This window comes from Tiliqua scincoides, chromosome 1, assembly GCF_035046505.1.
Source record: "Tiliqua scincoides isolate rTilSci1 chromosome 1, rTilSci1.hap2, whole genome shotgun sequence".
Lineage (NCBI taxonomy): Eukaryota > Metazoa > Chordata > Lepidosauria > Squamata > Scincidae > Tiliqua > Tiliqua scincoides.
Genome location: NC_089821.1, coordinates 104581754 through 104602782, shown reverse-complemented (window position 1 = coordinate 104602782; position 21029 = coordinate 104581754). Strand labels below are relative to the sequence as shown.

General features: G+C 44.4%; 1 protein-coding gene across 1 annotated transcript in view; it reads left to right on the top strand.

Moving 5' to 3' along the window:
• LRP2 (LDL receptor related protein 2) overlaps positions 1-21029 on the top strand; it is a 173702-nt gene that overhangs the window by 40771 nt on the left and 111902 nt on the right. Inside the window, exons 5-10 of the mRNA XM_066621620.1 lie at positions 10328-10438; positions 10555-10668; positions 11945-12061; positions 14358-14501; positions 15151-15270; positions 19520-19648. Coding sequence (XP_066477717.1) covers positions 10328-10438; positions 10555-10668; positions 11945-12061; positions 14358-14501; positions 15151-15270; positions 19520-19648 — 735 coding nt within the window. The remainder of the gene's footprint in view (positions 1-10327; positions 10439-10554; positions 10669-11944; positions 12062-14357; positions 14502-15150; positions 15271-19519; positions 19649-21029) is intronic.

Sequence of the window (21029 nt, the reverse complement as noted above, 5' to 3'; positions counted from 1 at the left end):
AACATCACTTCTGGTGGGTCCTGACAGATTCTCATTCTAAAACGCGGGTCCTGCTGCAAAATGTGCGAGAACCACGGGTGTAAATACAGTTTGCTTTTGGCAGAAGAGGACAGATTTGTGTTTTCCTCAATTTTTCCTTACTTTTCTTAACCATTAGACTTACCGACTGATGTAGATTTCTTGTTGTTACTTTCTTTCCTGGCATTTCTGCCCTTTCTCCTAGACTTGCCACCTGTTTGCCCTGCAAAAGGGAGTTGGTTCAGCCAGTCATGTCAGCAGTGGGGCAGAAAGAGCACAACATCAAAAAGCTTATGGCATTATAGTAATTACAGGCATCTGCTTGCATCATTTTAATTATTTTAAGAATGAAATAAGGCACTGGAAAACAGTATGTTAATGCTTGCTGGTTATTATTACACCTTACTATCCTAGAGAGAAATTCCAGTTTTCAGAATGGGAACTTGTGTAATCGTCCTGGTTGCTCCATCTCAGAATGGACCTTGGGTTATTTCCTAATCTTGTTCTTCATAAGCAAAACTCTTCCATGAAGAGAATTGCACTCATGGAGAGGTCCTTCATGAGCATAACTCTCCTTCCATAATTAGAGAGAAGTTCTGTTCATGGAAGACAAGGTATAGATATAACCCAATATAGAACTGGAAGGCCTTAGGGATGGACCTCAACAAGTGGGAAACCCTGGCCTCTGAGCGGCCCGCTTGGAGGCAGGCTGTGCAGCATGGCCTTTCCCAGTTTGAAGAGACACTTTGCCAACAGTCTGAGGCTAAGAGGCAAAGAAGGAAGGCCCATAGCCACGGAGACAGACCAGGGACAGACTGCACTTGCTCCCGGTGTGGAAGGGATTGTCACTCCCGGATTGGCCTTTTCAGCCACACTAGACGCTGTGCCAGAACCACCTTTCAGAGCGCGATACCATAGTCTTTCGAGACTGAAGGTTGCCAATACAAACAATCGGTCTGCACCTTATGCACAGTTGACATGTGCAAATTCAGGAATATGCAGTAGTTGCCACCCTTAAAAATAGAGAAAACCTAGTTTACTCTCTCTTATCTGGGGCTCCTCGCATTCTGCCTTCCAGTATGTGCTTGGATGCACCATCAGAGGAAAGCACCAACTCTAGTAGTCTGTTCTGGAACAGACAGGGCTAGCCCAAAATATGTTAGTAATTAAGATGGAAAATCAAAATGGTACCATCCCACTACCATGAGGCACCTGAAATTGTCCTGCATAAGCCCCATTTAAATAAATGGGAGCTACACAAAGGCTCTGCTGTGCTCTTGTGTAATTTCCATTCATTTCAGTGTGGCTTGTACTGGAGAAATTCCCTGAGCAATGTGTCACTGCTCCTTATCTCTTAGTTTGCTTAGTAACATTGCGAATTTGTTTCCTTCGGCCACTGTCTGACCATGCCTCTTGGCAGAATTGCCTCTGGATGTAGCAGTTTTCTGCTTCTTGTTCTGGACACAAGTTTTAGGACCAAATTACATGTTAACATTAAACATGTGATGTGGTCTGGCGAGTCCTTTTTGTTTGTTTGTTTAAATAGCAACAGGGAAGCATGAAACACATAACTGAAATGGGTTTTTTTTGGACGGTGTTAGAATGTTGCCGCTACCATAGTTTCACTTCAGATTATGTCCCCTGTGCTGTTTTAAACAGAAAAGAACTTCCATTGAACTTCCGCTTCAACTTGAAAGATTCTCTCCTATTTATGCATAGAGGCACAACTGGGAATGAAACAATAGCAGAGATAAAGCCCTAAAGCCCTCATCCCCCCCCCCGCTATGTTTCTATTCTGTTTTGTACCTCCCCTGGGTTCCTAAATAAAACAAACCACCACCACCTCTTGGGCTGAATTACATGTTTACATACACATCTAATAGGTGTATGCAGTTGGTACGTTTGGTCTCTGACATGGTACTCATGTACATTCTGTGCTGTGAGGAATCTAAAAGGAGCAGGATAGAGACATACTGAGGCATCCTCAGACAAATACTGTACAACCTAGCAAAGGCTCCAATCTGAATAGGGCATTATGTTCTAGACCGCAGGCATAAAGACATTCTGGAGCTATTTCAGACCTTTCTAGTGAAGTCTGAAATAACCGTATAGGTACAAAATGTTCTGTTTCATCTTAAAGTCCACTTTTGAGGCAAGTAAATTAAGGTGACCTGTCACTGTTTTAAGGTGACGTGTGTTTTGCACCATTGGGTAGGAATGCCAGGCTCAGCTCTTGATCTCTGTTTATTGCTCCATGGGCTTAAAGATCCTGGAGTTGTTATGGAGTGGTATACTCAGCCTTGGACTGAGGAAATGCTTTATATCTTTCAACAACAGCCACTCTGGCTAATTAAAGGGTTGTGTTGACAAACTTTTCCAGTCAATAGAATGTTGCCTGTGAGCACAGAGCTTTCATGATTGGAGTCTTGCTCCTGGTCATGGGAAATGTCACAGATGTGAATTTAAAAAGAGTGTGAACATATTAGAAGGCATGCCATACATTCTCTCAGCGGAGGCAAATTTAAGAGGAAGAAGTGATGACAAATCTAAGCACTGCTATTGACCTTCAATAGTGGGAAGATCCCCAATTCACAGCATCTTTTATGTGGGAATATTTCCAGACATGGCAAGATGCACAGTCCTAACCCACTTTCCAGCATCAACATAAGGGGAATGCAGCTCCGAGGTAAGGGAACAAATGTTCCCTTACTTTGCAGGAGGCCTCCATGAGTGCCACCCAGTTGCAGGATGCTGCATCCCATTTGCACAGCTATGCCAGTGCTGGAAAGTGGGTTAGGATTTGGGTCTTAGTGATGAAAGTGGGGCCATTTAATAGGTTTCACAGCCTGGTAGTATCTCTGCTACAGCTTTTTGCATGCAGTAAGTTATCCTCTGCAAAGGCAATGGGGTAGGAACAGTGGCGTCACTAGGATTCGCATCACCTGGTGTGGGAGGCCTGCGCGTCACCCCATGCAGTGGGCAGGGCAACGCCCCAGGTGGTGTGCGTGGTGATGTACCATCGCTCCGCCCCAACTGGTGTTTTGGCTGTACCTTTTGTTAGAACACAGATATTTCAATGTGGTCTGTTTCATTGCATTCTGCATGAAATTACACATTGATTGATATAGAACATGATGGTTTTATTCCTCCAAATTCTGATTTTAGCGATTCTGAAACCTTGTGGAGTCACAGACACAGACACACCCGTCTCAACTTACTAACACCTTATTGCAGCAGTTCTCAAACTTTGAGCACTGGGACCCACTTTTTAAAATGACAATCTGTCCAGGACCCATTGGAAGTGATGTAATGGCCAGAAGTGACATCATCAAGCAAATTAAAATAAATAATTATAAATAATTAAATTAAACTAAAAGAAATAATTAAATAAGGGGGAGCCAATCCTGTTCCACCAAGTGAATCTACTCTGAAGTAAGTCCTAATGTGGTCAATGGGGCTTACTCTCAGGAAAGTGTGGGTAGGATTGCAGCCTGTGAGCCCAATCCTATGCATGTCTACTCAGAGACACTAAGTCCCATAGTGGTCAGTGGAGCTTTCTCTGTAGCCTACCTGCAATAACAACCCTCCAAAAAAAAGAATCAGTGAGATTTCCAGCCCTCCCAGTGCCCAGTTTAAAGTTCTTCTATTTCAGGCATATCAAGACAAAGACCCTCCTGGCTTTTCAAGTGCAAAATAGAAAACTTCCCCTTACTGCAGGGCTTTTCAAACTAGGGCATCACGACACCCCAGCCTGTGGGCCCTGGCCTCTGCCCCCTTAAGGGGAGGGGGCAGCCTGGAGGCAGGGAGCAGGTAGCGGCGCGACCCCCAGGATCGTGCCGCTCATGGGGCTGCAGGGGAGCACTTACCCAAGCCTCCTGCAGCCTCCCCAGGGTGCAGGGAGCCTGGTGCGAACCTTTGTTAGGGCTCCCCAAAGCAGTGAAAGTGAAAGTGGAGCGAGCAATCACACTCCACTGCCGCTTTAGCGGAGGTGGGGTGCGATCGCTCCGCTTTTACATTCACTGCTGCAGGGAGCCCTAACAAAGGTTAGAGCCTGGGGAGACTGCAGGAGGCTTGGGTAAGTGCTCCCAAGCCCCTGCAGCCCCCTGAGTGGTGCGATCCTGGGGATCACACCTCTGCCTTTCACCCACCCCTGCTGTCTCCCCGCCGCTCCCACAAGAACTTACAGTGGCTCAAACTCTCCTGGAGAGTTTGAAAACCACTGTGTTACCAGTTGAAGCCTCTTTTTGGTCCTTTTTTTGGGGGGGGGGGGGAAGGCTGCCTTCTGGAGCAGCCTTCTGGAGCAGTTCCATAGGATCGGTACCATTCTGGTGTCTTCACATTCCCCTTTGCCTGGCCTGACCACCAGCCAGGGCTCGTCTGCCTACTCACGAGTGAACACGACCATGAGGGTGGACATGCGCGACCTCTGCCTGCCTCTTAGGGTGGACATGCGTGGCTTCCTGTAAAAGCCTCTAGAGGGAGGCTTCGGGTTTGGGGGCCTTGCTTAGATCCTGGTTGTTAAATAACACTCACCTGTTTAGAAATACTTAATTATAAATATATTTATATACATATCTAAAAACGAGCACAAATTAACAAATGTTAGCAGTAAGCAAATGTATGCACTTTGTTTCCAGTCAGTCCCTTACCTTCACAGTACTGAAATAACTGCCACAGGATGTGGTGATGACATTGAGCCTAGATGCTTTTAAAAGGGGATTGGACAAATTTCTTGAGGAAAAATCCATCATGGGTTACAAGCTGTGATGTGTATGTGCAACCTCCTGATTTTAGAAATGGGCTATGTCAGAATGCCAGATGGAAGGGAGGGTACCAGGATGCAGGTACCAGGATGCAGGGTACCAGGAAGGGAGGGTACCAGGATGCAGGTCTCTTGTTGTCTTGTGTACACCCTGGGGCATTTGGTGTGCCACTGTGAGTTACAGGAAGCTGGCCTAAATGGGCCTGTGGCCTGAGCCAGCAGGGCTATTCTTATAAGAACATTGCAGTATGAAGGCTGCTAATTTTTTTTTTCAGAGAAAGAGTATTTAAATGAAAAACTTTTGCTGTGGTTCTGATTTATTGAATACCAGGCAATGATGATTTGCATTTACACTACCATCATCATCATCCGTAAACCTTTATTGGCATTAAAAAAAAAAAACAGTCAAAGACAATAATAGCAATAATAACAGAGCCAACAGAGTGACTGTATACCAGAAAGAAAATCACAACAGGGAGATAATAGAGGAAAAACAGAAGGGGAATAAAAAAGCAAAGTCAAGTCAGGGAGGGAATTTTAACTTGGAAACAGCGGAAAGATAATCTACTACAGCATTAGTGATAGCCACAGAGCTATCACTTAATAGGACAAATGAAGGATCAACAGAAAGATCAGAAAAAGAAGATAAGATGGGGATCAGGTGTGTGTCTCGAAGGGAATGATGGGCTGGACAGCGAAGCAGTATATGAACCACTGTGTCCTGTTCTAGAGAACAAAAAGGGCATAGTCTGCAGTCATGTGGGATCTTGGAGAATCTGCCAGAATGAACAGCTGAAGGAAAGATGTTAAATCTCGCTAACATAAACGCTCTCCTCTTAATAGGGTCAATCAACTTACTAAAATAATTAAAAGAGCGACCAAGTGAAGGGAGAAGGCCAAAAAACTGAGGAGAACAGATAAGGTTAAGATTGGAAAAAAGTTGAATGGATTCAGATTCCCAGAGTTTGGATTTAATGATCGAATGGGCCCTATGGAGATTGATACTGGCGAGATATTCGGGGGACAAACCCAGTGATGAAAGCTTGAGATCGATAAGATGGAACCACTTAGAGATATGAGTCCTTTAATAGGTCTTCTAAAACAGACTCAGAGTGGGTGTTTAAATGTAATCGAAGCCAAAATTTAAAAGTAAGGGACCACGTGATGGTAGAAGGGAGGTGGATCCCTAACTCAAGCATGAGAGTAGATAATCTAATTAAATTGGGGACTCCCAGAATTTACCTAAGGAAAGAGGCAGCGAATTTATCCAAATCATGGTTCGCAGCCTCTATCCAAATAGGGACACCATACAATAATTGGGAAAGAATTTTGGTTTTGTATATGTGGAGAGCAACAGGGACGTACTGGTTGCCACTAGAATAATGAAAGCGGGCAATCGCATTTAAGTGTAATGATGATAAGGAGATAATAGATTTCCTGTGAGGGAGCCAGGTGTGACAAAAATGAAAAGTAATCCCTAGATATTTAAAGGTTTGAACTTGCTGAAAAGAAAGGGTACCTATCTTCCAGGGGGATGGGGCCCAGGATTTAGCGAAAACTAAAATCTCCGAATTAACTGATAAATCATTAGATAAACAATAGTCATGAAAGGAAGACAGCAAGTGACGGAGGCCCAATCTTGTAACAGATCATAGGACTGCGTCATCTGCTTAAAGAAGAATAGGGAGAGGAACACCATTGAGACAGGGAGCGGAGTTCTGGCCACTAGAAAGGTGAGGGGGTAGGTCAGCCAAAAAGAAATTAAAAAGGAGAGGGGCGAGTATACAGCCTTGTCGTACTCCTTTGTCAATAGAAATTTTGTCTGAAGTAGAACCCCAACCATCCAGCCGAACCCTACAAAAATTAAATGAGTGAAGACGGCAGATTAGAAAAAGTAGACGGGGATCTATCCCAAAGCTGGCCAGTTTATTCCACAACATGGCCCTATTGATTTGCACTACACATTCCCTCTTCCCAGTGATTTTCAACCACTGTGCCATGGCACACTGGTGTGCTACAATGGTCTGCAGGTGTGCCACAGGACTTTGGGGAGGGTCATTTATTAGTAGGGTAATTGGGGGATTTGAGCCCCCTACCAGCAGCATGGTGAGCCTTGTTAATTGTAAAAATCTGATAGTGTCCCTTGACAATTTTATCGCCTTGTCAGTGTGCCATGAAATGGAAAAGGTTGAAAATTGCTGCCCTACCCTATGCAAAATAAATTCAAGCATTCGGCCTATGCCAGCAGAATTCGCAGAGCCTTATGGTCCAATTCTACTGGGCATTTACAATAGCAGAACTCATCGTAAATTTACTATGGCACAGTAAATTGTGTGCTGTTGTCAAGTGCATCAGGGCTGTCAGAGCAAATGGCTGTCAGCTCTGTGTGTCCACCAGTGAATAATCCAACCCACACCAGGGCAGGTACATTGGTGATGGAGACAGGTTGTGGGCAGTTCAGCGGATGTTCAGGGAGGTAAGTGGGAGGGCTGGAGATAGCTTGCGGACAGGAAGGGGATCTTGGTGGCAGTCAACACATGCTGGATCCTATCTCCATTTTCCAACCCAGACCCACCTGCTTCATCTCTTTGGACTTACACCAGTAAAATAGCTGGTGTGGGTCTGAGGAGATCCATTAGGCACCCTGTTGGAGGGAGGCAAAAATTATTTTTACTTACCTCTCCCAGGCTGTCTGATAGCCCCCCACCATAGCATGTGGTGTGTGCTCCATTGGTGTGACAGCATGCTCTGGAGTGGCAGGGGATAGGATTGGGTTTTATTCTAGCTGTCAGTTGGCATTGCTGGAGGCAGGTTTAAATTATGTAGAAGATAAACACTGTTTCTGAGTGAGGAGTGATATTTAAGAGACCAGTCAAATGCACAGTGCTTCTGGAAGTAACTCAGCAGTTATACACAAAATAAAATGGAATGAGCAGATTCAAAGCCACAGCCCATTTTGCTGCTAATGGGATTAACAGCAAGAAAAAACTACCCATGCAAAGGCTAAGATAAACATCGGACTAATGTTCAGCTCCAGGCCATTTAATTAGTGTATTGGTGCTGTTTCTGCCTCATAAAAATGACAGTTATTTCCAGTTACGTAAATGTATTGCTGTGATTTAGAACCCTGAGTATTTTTTTCTCTCCAGAAAATTACAATTAAAACTATTTTTTTAAAAATCCCGAAGTCAGAATTCATGCAAGGAAAGGAGACCTTCCTAAGGCATAGCTGTCATTTCCTTGGGAATATCTTTGCAGTTTGTATAATTTAATTGTGCAATCACAGATTTGTTTCATAACTCTTTATTTAATAAAATGTAACATTCCTCAAACCCTGCCTCCCTCCATTCTTTCAGCTTTAAAATTTTACCACTTTGGAAAATCTTTTGCGATGTAAACTGCTTTGTGAACTACTTTTTTGTTGAAAAGCAATATATAAAACTTTCAAGATAACATTTTAAAAAATGTTTCGTCTTCTAGCTATCATACACCAGAACTGGGCAAGTTGGAAAGTGGTTGGCTGCAACCTGATTCTTGTTCATGTTGTAGCTATTTGGTACCAGTGATGGTGTCAGAGTATCGTGGGCCCTTGACCAAAGGCCAGTTTGAGACCATTTGTGCACACATGTGCAAAGTGCATGTACTGCCATTTGCCACCCTCCATCTTTGTTTGCCCTGCCACTGTTATGCCAAGCTCTACTGCGATCACTGGTACAAGCTAGTACAAGTATAAGCTACTGTACTGGTACAAGCTAGCTACAATGGGCATATGTCAAGGGGACTTCTGTATGCACAATACACAATTATTCACAAGGAATGTGAATATTCACATTATATGAACACAGTATATGAACACTGGACTTACAGCATGTGCAGTGAAGCCACTGAGTTGGAGCTAATGGGTTGACAGCTGGATGGTTTCCTTATGAGAAAAGGCTATAATGTTTAGGACTTTTAGTTTGGAACAAAGTCAATTAAGGGGATGTATGAATGAAGATTAGAAAAGTTTTTTCTCCCCTTCTCACTGCACTAGAACTAGGGTCATTAAATGAAACTGATTGGTGGGAGATTCTGGATAGGCAAAAGGAAGTGTTTTTCATACAAGGCGTAAGTAATCTGTGGAATTGGCTACCCCAAGATGTGGTAATGGCTACTAGTTTGGATGGCTTTAATAGGGGATTAAACAAATTAATGGAGGACAAGTCTATCAATGGCTAATAGTCTTGATGGTTATGCACTACCTCTGGGTTCAGAGACAGCCTGCATTTGAATACCTGTTGCAAGGGAGCAGGATAAAGGTTTACCATTTTATCTCCTATTTGTAGGCCTTGCAGAGTCATCTCATTGGCTGCTATGGGAAACAGGATATTGGACTATATGGGCCTAGGGCCTAATCCAGCAGGATTTATGGCCAGCGTGGTCATGATCCAGAGGAAATTGTCAGATTAGGGGCCCAATCCTATTTAGGCCTGTACTGCCAAAACTCATGGTCTGATAATGCAAGACCCTTTACCATGTCACAAAAACCAGGCTACTATTGCATGCTTCCAGGCTGCTGCTACAAGCAGCGAGAGGCGCTGTATATGCGGCAGCAGCTCCAGGAAACTTTGGGCCCAATCCTATCCAATTTTCCAGTGCCAGTGCAGCTGTGCCAATGGGGCATGCACTGCATCTCATGGTGGGGCAGAGGCCTCCTTAGAGTACGGGAACATTTGTTCCTTTACCTTGGGGCTGCATTGCGACTGCACCGGTGCTGGAAAATTGGATAGGATTGGGCCCTTTGCCACTCCTGTTAAGTTGGCAGGGGGGGTCATGTCTTGGATGGAAGGGGGAGTGCAAGGGGAGTTTTGTGGTGGGGAGGGAAGAGGGAAATCCCAGCTGCAGTTGACTTGCAAGAGGATGAGATCGCCTCTTTTTGGACGTGTTTTTCCCCTTTTTGCTCCTCAGATTTTCCCCAGTTATATAGCTAGTGTAGGTGTGACGAGATCCATAGGCAACCAGGAGGCCCATAGAGAGGTGAAGGATAAATAATTCCTTGCCTCTTCCAGGCCTCCTCGTTGTGGCATGTGCCAGTGGTGGGGGATGGAATTGGGCCACTAATCTCTTTTGAATTCAGCGGAAAACGTTACTATCTAAAGTCCCATTTATTTTAACCAGATTTAAGTAGTGACTAATTTCTTCTGGAGTAGATCCCAGCTTTGGGGTGAGCTAGGATCATGATTGAAAGACAAGGAAGGTTTACTTGCCAGTAGAGTAGTGGAATCTGAATGAAAGTATGAAGTAATCTAAAATATAGTTGAAATGATTACTTTTTAAAGATGTCAGTTGCATTGTTGCTATTTGTAAGTATCTGCCTAAAAAGAATTGATAGTTAAATCCAAAGTCCACAAGCAAATAAAAGTGAAGAAACTGATTACTGCCTAAACTATTCCAGTGTGGGGATTCCATTATCCTCTGTTGCAAAAACCAACAATAAATGCAGTTAATTACATAATAGTCTAGATGTTTACTCTAATACATAAGAATGAAACTTTTTTCTCTTTGCAGAGTATCCAACATGTGATCAACTCACTTGTTCCAATGGAGCATGCTTTAATGCAAGCCAGCACTGTGATGGCCAAGTGGACTGCAGAGATGCCTCTGATGAAACTAACTGTAGTAAGTACCCTTAATGTACAGTACATTAGCATACCCCAGAACAATTGACACCCAATCACAATTAAATGCTGGAATTTGTATCCATGACACATTCATGTCTTTTTCATGGTTTTCAGCTCGTGGATGCTCCAACACCCAGTTTCAGTGTGGAAATGGAGAATGCATCCCTCGATCCTTCGTTTGTGACCATGATGATGATTGTGGAGACAGGAGCGATGAACAATCTTGCAGTACGGTGGTTTTCACTTTGGCTTTTCTCACTGATTTACATCTCAGTGTGTAACAGTCGTAGTCTGTTTCCCTCAGTAGTTGCACTTACTTTCTGACTAAAACTTTGGATAGCACGTGCCTCTTGAGAAACGTAATGCGACTTTAAAATATGTTTTGAAATGTTTGTAAGAGAACCAGCATGACGTAGTGCAGCAGTTCCCAAGCTTACTTGTGATCACAGTTCCCAAGCTTACTTGTGATCACAGGGCACTGTTACAGCACTGCCATCACCCATTTCTCCCAGGCACCAGTAGCAGAGCCCCTTTTTGGACTCTGCTACTGTCTACTGTCTACTCTGCTACTGTCTACTGTCTACTCTGCTACTGCTACAGGGGGGGGGGAGAGCTGGGAGAGCTGTAAGTGCTGCATGACTCCAAAACTTGTAGTGTGAGCTGCCCCCCCCCCCGATCTTAGAACCTTTCCGGAGTGAAAGCAAAGTGGAGGAGATGCCTTCACGTTGCTTTTGCTCCTCCTCGGAATGGCTCATGCAGCAAGGGGGTGGGGAAGCTTACACAGCGAGTTTCTGAGTCATGCGCAGTTACAGCTCCATCCCTCCTCTGGCTACTGCTGGGTGCCGTTATCTTGAACAAGATCTTGCACAATTCAGGATAGTGGTGCCTGGGGGACCTAGTAAGAAGAGGCTGCCAGGGGTTTGCCACAGTGCCCAAGAATGCCACTGTGCACAATTTGGGAACCACTGATTCATGAATAGAGTATTAAAGTTAAATTTGGAAGACCAGAGTTCAATTCTTCATCAGCCTTGAAACTCACCTAGGACCAGTTGCCATCTCTCAGCCATATCTACTTCACAGGTTTGTTGTGAGGATAAAATTGGGGGATGAGCTCCACAAAGGATGGATAGGATGAGACTGTCATAAATAATATAGTAGCCACCGATGCTGATTGTCAGAAACAACTCCACTGAACACAGAGACTGAGCTTCATTACTTGCAATTTAAAATGTTAGATAGGATGCTCATAGGAGGATGAGAATACTTGGACAGAGACCATTTTTAAAGTGGTGTGTGCACACTGAATGCTGTTGCTCTCATCCTGAGTTTTGGAGTCAGGAGTAACTCAGTGTTAATAAGTCCAAGCTCGGATAGAAGGTATGCATACAGTATGTCCTGCTGAAAGTTTATTCTATATCCATAAACATATGTTTTGGGCCAAGAGGCTTGTTTAGAAGTTTTTTACTCCCTCTTTGGTAATAGGTAATTTTACTCTCTTCCTCAGCATATGCAACTTGTAAAGGGAATTTCTTCACTTGCCCAAGCGGTCGATGCATTCATCAGAGCTGGATTTGTGATGGAGATGATGACTGTGAAGATAATGAGGATGAAATAGGATGTGGTAAAGAAAAAGCAAAGTAGCTTCAGCAGTCACATTTATAAATAAAAGCTTACTAAGGGTCCAATCCCATCAAACTTTCCAGCACCAATGCAGTCCTGCCGATGGGGCGTGCACTGCATCCTAAGTTGGGGGGGCTCTCATAAGATAAGGTGCCCACAAGATAAGGGAGCATTTTTTTGCTTACCTCAGGGCTGCATTGGCAGTGGAAAGTTGGATAGGATTAGGCCCTGAGTTCTCTAATGAAGCTTTATATAAATGCATTTACATAAGAACATAAGAACAGCCCCACTGGATCAGGCCATAGGCCCATCTAGTCCAGCTTCCTGTATCTCACAGCGGCCCACTAAATGCCCCAGGGAGCACACCAGATAACAAGAGACCTCATCCTGGTGCCCTCCCTTGCATCTGGCATTCTGACATAACCCATTTTTAAAATCAGGAGGTTGCACATACACATCATGGCTTGTAACCCGTAATGGATTTTTCCTCCAGAAACTTGTCCAATCCCCTTTTAAAGGTGCCCAGGCCAGTTGCCATCACCACATCCTGTGGCAAAGAGTTCCACAGACCAACCACACGCTGAGTGAAGAAATATTTTCTTTTGTCTGTTCTATCTCTCCCAACACTCAATTTTAGTGGATGTCCCCTGGTTCTGGTGTTATGTGAGAGTGGAAAGAGCATCTCCCTATCCACTTTGTCCATCCGCTGCATAATTTTGTATGTCTCAATCATGTCCCCCCTCAGGCGTCTCTTTTCTAGGCAGAAGAGCCCCAAACGCTGTAGCCTTTCCTCATAAGGAAGGTGCTCCAGCCCGGTAATCAGCTTAGTTGCTCCCTTTTGCACCTTTTCCATTTCCACTATGTCTTTTTTGAGATGCGGTGACCAGAACTGGGCACATTACTCCAGGTGTGGCCTTACCATAGATTTGTACAACAGCATTATAATATTAGCCGTTTTGTTCTCAATACCTTTCCTAATGATCCCAAGCATAGAATTGGCATTTAGAAGAGAATGTGCCCAAAATCTTACATCCTGTTTTGAAATTGGTATTTTTTTTCAAGCAATTTTATTCATACTTTAAAAATTTTTTTTATTTATAACCCAATCCTATTGAAGGTCACATGCTATGATCCAGCGAGGGTTTAGAAGTGGCTGGACATTCATCTCCTTACCCTGGGTAAGGTCCCAGCAGTCTTTGTAGGGCTACTTGGATCTGCACCAGTGATTTCACTGGCACAAATCCGAGCCGCCCGTGTTTGGGGAAAAGGTTCAGCAGGGGGATTTGCCCCCCTACTAGGCCTAATCTGCCCCATTACTGCTCTCCCCTTCCCATAATACCACTCCAGGCCCCGATCGTCTCTGACTGGTACCAACAGGCTGGTGCGAGCCTCTCCACCAGTACCAGGGTCTATTGGCACACTTATAACAGAGGAAGAACTTTGTGGCCTATGTATCACCGCAGTTTTTTATTCCTAATCCATCCTATCAAGTTGTGGTGTTTTTGTTGTTGTTTGTTGGAATCAGTGAGTTGCCTGGGAACGTAGACAGCTGCCTTATATTGAATCAAGCCACTGTTCCATCTAGTTCAGTGTTATCAACACAGATTGGCAGTGGCTCTCCAGGGTTTCAGACAGTGAAAAAAGAAATTCCTGTGTGCACATGCTATGCACGTAGAAAAAGAAATAAGAAAATATTCGTACAAATTGGATTAAAAAGTAACTGAGAATTATGTGCATTAAAATATACTTAACTGTTAAGTATATATTGTTGCATACAATTCTCAGTAACATTTTAATCCAATTTGTGTTAATATTTTTATTGTATCAGCAATTATATTTTTTCCTGAAGAAAAGGACCGTTTCACATTGAACACATTTTTAAAGCGTGCATTTTTAAAGATATTAAGCTTTACTCCTAAAAATGCAAAGTACAAATGTGACTGATATATGTTTGGGAACGTGTATGTCCTACAGGTGCACATGTCAGGAAACTGAGAATGGATGCAGCTCCCTGTGGAGTGTATACTTGGTGACAAACCCAGGTTCATTTATGCATAATGTGTAAAATGACCTGTGAAAATACTAGAAAAGCTCTGCTCTTTGTGTATATAAAGTTTTCTTATGTGTTTGGAAGGTAAAAGAGAAGGGTTGAGAAAACAAGATCTGCTAAAGTCTGCCCAGGCTACATACTATAGCTAGAGAGATAATGTTCTCTCCTCCGAAACTACCTCTTGCTGCTGCAAACCTGCAATGCAATTTGACACGAATGCTGAATGATTCTCTGTTTTGTTCCTTAGAGAGTGGCCATCGAGATTGCTACCCAGGTGAATGGGCCTGCCCTGTGTCAGGGCAATGCATCCCATTTGGAAAAGTATGTGATGGAATTCCAGATTGTCCTGCTGGAGAGGATGAAACAAACATAACCACAGGCAGACACTGCAGTGAGTAATAGTACAAGCAAGTTTTATGGAACATCAGTATGAGAGCACCTTGGAGATCATTGCATGGGAAAAAGGGAAGGTGTTTTTAACCATGACAGAAAAAAACTACACAGTGTTAGTGGGAACGTTTTCTTTGACTTGCATGCAAAATGACTCTCACAACTTCCTGATTTACATATATGTTCACATACATTGGAAGCAGATGATGTGGTTTTTATTTAATTCTATTTTGAGATTTGTTGTATTCATGAATAAGATCCATTGATTAGTGTACAGGATTCATTGCAAACCTCTAAGATTGTTTATTTGGGACTGTCGTACATCCAACTCTTACATTTGAATCACACATACAAAAGTGCTTGAAAGTGGCTGTGATTACAGATGTTTGAGCTGTGCTGGGATTCATGGTACAAAATGGTTTAGTTTTAAGTGATGTCTTTTCAGTTGATTATTGAGCCATAGTTGATGTTCTCTGATTGCCAACTTGTAACATCACTACAAGTGATTTGTTTGTCTGGCTTCATGTGGCCATAGTAATTTTGGCTGAAACCATAATTGCTCAAAGACATTTCTGTGACTCATTGCCTAGATCAAAGTTGTAGATACCAAGCAGTCAAAAGCAGTATTCATACTGACTCATTTTTTGTAGACATATCTCGCTGTGCAGCTTTGAGTTGCCAATATCGTTGTCACTCTTCCCCGTCTGGAGGAACTTGCTATTGTCCTGCAGGATATGTAATCAGCAGCAATGACAGTCGCACCTGCATTGGTAAGTAAAGAAATAAGATATATGGATCATCTTGTGATTATGAGGGTCTCTTCTTCTTCCCTCCAGGTGGGCAACTCCTCTTAAAATGGGTTATTGAGGGACATTCTCATGAACAGAGCAGGAGGTAAGGCAAATGCTGAAGCTCAAGGGTTTTATTCCGGCCTCACAGGCCACAGAACATACAAACAAAAGGCAGGATTGCAGTCGCACTGATTCAGGTGTTACATCACCCCTTAAATATAGGACATTCTGCTGTGGTAAGATTTTGGGCTGAAGTGAAGGCTGATCAGTTCTCTCTAGGGAAGGGATACTGGACAGCCCAAACAATCTACCTCTGCATCTTCTCCCACTTCTGCTACCTTTCCCTTCCTCTTCTTTCTCTGTGCTTCTACCCCTTCTCATTCTGATAGCTTTGGTGTTGAAGCCATGCCCTTCTCCATTGGGGAGCTGATCACCAGCAGTTGGGACTTCTCTGGCATGCTTCTGGCATGCCCTTCTCTGGCATGCCTCTGGGCTCCCCCATTCTCCAGCTGGTTGGCACTTGATGATAATTTCACCACCAGGCACTGCTATGCTTGGCTAGCTGTTGTGTTGTATTGTTCCAGTCCACTCAGCTGGGGGCTCGATGCAGATCAAACACCTGTCCCTATACCTTTCCCCACAGCTGTCTCAGATGGTGGGACATCTATATTCTTGAAAAGATATCCAAGGATTTTGAATGACTTTGTCCGGGCCAGCACGGTGGCGCGTGCTGTCCCTGGAGTGGTTGGACTTTCAGGCATTGAGAGGGGTTGTGTCCAGAGACAAGGAATATCAAGGAGGAGCTTCCCCCAGTTTCCCCCAAGGTCCGTCCTGGGCAGTAGTGGCCTCAGACAAGTTCAGGGGTGGGTGTTCAGGCACCCTTCATCCTCCCTGGTTGTAGCTCCAGTATAGGGCTCACTGCTGCTGGTTTTGAGGGCTGACTGTATGCACTTTGCCAGCTGTATGTACATTGCTAGCAAATTTTCAAGGGGCCTTGACGAGCCCCCAAACAAGCTGGGTGAACTTGCCAAATAGAGGTGTGCAGTCCCCAAAAGAGCCCAGGAAATACCAGTGTTGGGGAAACAGTACTTTTCCAGGCCTGATGCGGAATCAAATGAGCTCTAAAGAGACCTTGCACTGCAGTCTCCTTGGGCAGAAGAAGTTAAACATTGTTTGAGTTACCCTCGAAGGATAAGCTTGGGGAATTTTCCCAGCTCAGATGACTCAGAACTCAGGCAACTTCCTGATTGTATACTGTATAGTCTTCTGTTGAGGAACCCAGATGTCAGTCCAATGACACGATGATGACACTTCAGTGTCACAGTGCTGACGCCGCTCCATGGATAACAGGCTTTGCTGGTATTTCTATGAACGCTGGGGGTGTTAATTGGAAGGGCTGCACTAGCATTCTCTGTGGAGAACTCATGCAGGGAAAGCGCCCTACAGGTAGACCACAGCTGTGATACAAGGATATCTGCAAGAGGGATCTGAAGGCCTTAGGAATGGACCTCAACAAGTGGGAAACCCTGGCCTCTGAGCGTCCCACTTGGAGGCAGGCTGTGCAGCATGTCCTCTCCCAGTTTGAAGAGACACTTGCCCAACAGACTGAGGCAAAGAGGCAAAGAAGGAAGGCCCATAGCCAGGGAGACGCACCAGGGACAGACTACATTTGCTCCCAGTGTGGAAGGAATTGTCGCTCCCAAATTGGCCTTTTTAGCCACACTAGATGCTGTTCCAGAACCACTTTTCATAGCGCGATACAATAGTCTTCCAAGACTGAAGGATGCCAATGATGACTAGCATTGTTTTGCCAGGACAGGCTTGGCATTAGGACCTCGTTTGGCTATCATTGGTACACCTTTGTTGTTGTGTTATGAGATGTGCTTAGGATGTGATGGATGCCATGATGATGTCTGTGCAACATTTTCATGGTGTCTGAATAAATTGGGCTGTCAGTCAACTAGATATTGGGGAAAGGGGCACTAGCTTAACCTTCTCACTGATATGCTAGGGTTTTTTTTTTTGCTGCAGAGATAATGTACTTGTATGGAGAAGCATTCTGTTGTATAAGGCTCACCTGCAGTCTGAAATAATGCAACCCTTCCTCACCTGTATCTGTAATAAATAAATAAAATAATAAAAAAATGAAATAATGTAACCCATACAAAGCAGGGGTTCTCAACCAGTACAGTGAAACTATTGCCCAGCAGTGAGAACGCACCCATTGCCCAACAGTGAGACCGCAATGGGAGCTTCCAATGGCGATAGGAAGCTTGAGCCAATGGTCAGAGCTCTAGTGGTTCTAGAGCGTGGTTTTTGAGCTCAAGAAAAAGCTTGCCCACTTGCCCTGAGTGTCTTACTGACCTTGGAAGCTCCTGTCGCAGTTTCCAAATCCAGAAGTAACTGGCGTAATTACCAGTTGCTTCCAATGGTACCTCCGAGGACAGTGCAACAAAAAGTGGTTCATCGGGGGAACAGCATTGAGAAACGACGATACAGAGGTTTGCTGTGTTTGGAAGAGCTAGGCCTTTGTTTCATGGTTCACTGTTCACTCTGTCTTACTCACACAGCAGCTGAGAAGCTATTTACCTGCAAAGTAATCCAGTTGTCCTTACAATGTTTGGGGTAGTATAATGCCAAAAGCTGAGCCCAAATTAGTGTCAATAATGTGCTGGTTGCTCATGTTATAAATGTCATGGGATGAGAATGGAGAAGCAATCTAGCTTCAGGGCAATTTCTAAAATGACTGAAGACAAAACTATTTGACAGTTTGATTTGCTTTAAAATGGTGCTGCTGCTGTGAAACTAGTCCTGCCATTGTGATGAAAACCCTCAAAATAGTTTGAGACAAATTAGGCTCATCCCTTCCAGTTAGATAAGGAACATATTGAAACTGTTGGAGTAATGGTCCTTGTCATTTTAAGAAAGGCAGTTTTTCCAAATTGCAAGTGAATTACTCTCTGCTTTGGCTCAGAGCTACTGTGAGCTTGTTTCATGAAATATGTCCGACAGAGTGCCTAGGATTCAATTGTGTAAATTCTTGAGTGGCACATATCTATTTATTTAGATTTCTTTCCAACTCATTTTAAGCATTCTGGGAAAACTCATTAATTTTTCAGTAGATCAAATTAAGATGATGGATAGTGATTTGCCCAGAACTACTTGGTTTGCTTCATGGCCATACAGCAGTGGTTCCCAACCTTTAGAAGCCTGCAGACCACTAAGACAAAAATTGGAATTGTCATGGACCACTTGTGGAGTTTGGTCTCTCCTCTCTGGTGGTCCGTCTCCCAAGTGCTCCCCCATGGACTGTCAGAGAGGACGGAGGATGGCCTGCCCACAGCCACAGCTGACACTTCAATGGTTGTGGCTGTGGGCAGTCCATTCTCTGCCCTCTCTGGTGGTCTATGGGAGATTGCTTGCACAGCAAGACACTGGAAGTGATCAAAGGTGATTTTTTCCCCTGGAACCTCATGGACTACTTCTCAGAGTCTCGCAGACCACCTGTAGTCCCTGAACCACAGGTTGGGAACCAGTCCTATACAGAAATGCAAATGTTTTAATTTGAAATCCATGTCCATATGTGACAATCTGCATGCTGTACTGCCTGTTAGAGATAATCAAGTCAGTACATGTAAACTTCATTACATAGTCTCTTAATCTGCCAGTGCTATATTTTCCAATGCCTAAAGCTTCAGTACTGATGGTGCTGCCTAGTGTGCCAACAGGAGGCAGGGCACACCATGGGAACCCAGTGTAGAGCTTTGCCCCAAGGCCCCCAGCAACCTGGTGCCAGTGATGAGAGCATAGCAGAATGCAGTGGAGGGTCTCTGAATCTCTCAAGAAAATAAGTGATTGTTTGAAGGTTGTTTGTCACAAGGAAGACCTAATTTTTAAAAAAGGCTTTTGAGGTCTGTGTGTGAGTGAGTAGCAGAATGGAGGTGTTTTAGTGGGTGAAAATTGGCCCCCAAATTAGCGTAGCAAAGAGTTGTGTTAGGATCTATTCCTACCACAGCACATATATTCTCCAACTACATGGTGGACAGGTTCTGACATACATGTCAAGCAAATTTGTAAAATAATGATATTGAATAAAATTGCAGGTTTGGAATTTTGGCTTTACAAAGGCCAGTTCTGTTTGTTGTGGACTGAATTCTGCAAACAGACAGAAGGAAAATGATACATTTTCTTGTGCTCAGTAACATTGGTGATCTTGTCTTTGCCATAGATTTTGATGATTGCAAGATGTGGGGTGTTTGTGATCAAGTGTGTGAAGATCGTGTTGGCCACCATCAGTGTCGCTGTACAGAAGGTTATGTCCTGGAGCATCACCGCCACTGCCGAGCCAATACCTCATGTAAGCCAGTCGCTCCAGAAGTGGAGTTTTTTGATTGAACAGTGCTTTGAAAGCTAATATTATCTCGTCATCTCTCAGGCACCTGGAAGAAAAGCCAATTATAAGCTTGTGATAAATGGGATGTCCTTGAATATAATGTAGCTGTGCTTAAAATGCTGCAGAACTTTCTAATACTGCTCTGTCATTGCTTGTCCCATGTATTTACTTTTAGCCAGTTATTGCTGGAATGCCAGGAAGTGAATTCAATCCTTGCTTCCGTCCAGTAGGTAATTAAAGCAGAAGGTACAATGTACTTTTGAAACCCCATTGATTTCACAGAGGGGGTTTGGAGCACTAGTTTAATTCTGCCGTTGGAATCAGTGGTGTCTGAATGTGCCAAACTTGAGCTGTCACATGCACGCGCACATGCACACGCGCACACACCCCTACCTAAAAGATAAAACAATGATTTTTCTGGATTACTTAAAATATGCATTGATTCTGTGTTGTCTCCCCATTGAGACTGGGACTGAGTTTATTTGTTACAGGGAAGGGATACCCCTTGTCCACATAGATAGCTATTTGTCTGCATAGGTACTTTTGGGGTTAGGTCTGATTATAAACATGCCTGGGAACCCCCCTAGAAAATCAGTGCCTTTCTGGTTGTGTCTATACATCCATCAAACTATGTTGGTACCTGTTTATACAAGCAAATAACTGCACAGGTAGGCTTGAGAGTCATGACCATGGCCATCCTGCCATTGTAATGAATAAATTAGGCCTTAATATTAGGGTTGCCTTATGGTTCATTAAAAAAAATTGATTGAAAAGCATGAATTGCATAATTATATATCTTTCAAATAACTGGTTGGGATGACTGAGAGCCCAGTCCTGTGCTTGGTGGCATGGCTTTGTGCCACCGAGCACTGTCGCAAACGTGCCATAAGGCATGTTTGCGAGCCTCTCCGCCGGGCTCCTGTTCGTGCTAGCCCAGTGCTGGCTGGTGTGGGGAGGTCGCCCAGCCTCCGCGGCTTGGCGGTCTCATGGACTGCTGAACTGCGGCACGGTAAGCGGGGGGGATGGGGCGGGGAGGAGGTGTTCCGGGGAGGGGGGAGGCCGGTGTGGGGGTGGAGAGAGGGCAGGGGGGAGGCGTGACACATAGGTGTGACGTGGGGAGGAGCAGCTTGGAGGTGTGCTGGAGGAGGGAGGGAGGCAGGTCCACGGAGCTCTACTCCGCAGGATCAAGGTGCTCGTGGAGGGCTCAGCACCCTACACGAGCGCCTTTACTTTACTGCTGACCTTTTGGTTGGAGGTAAAGTGAGTAGCTCCATTGCAGGGCTGCTTACCTTACCTGGGGGAAGGGGATGAATGTCCCCTTTTCTCGAGGCGCCTCCTGTGGTAG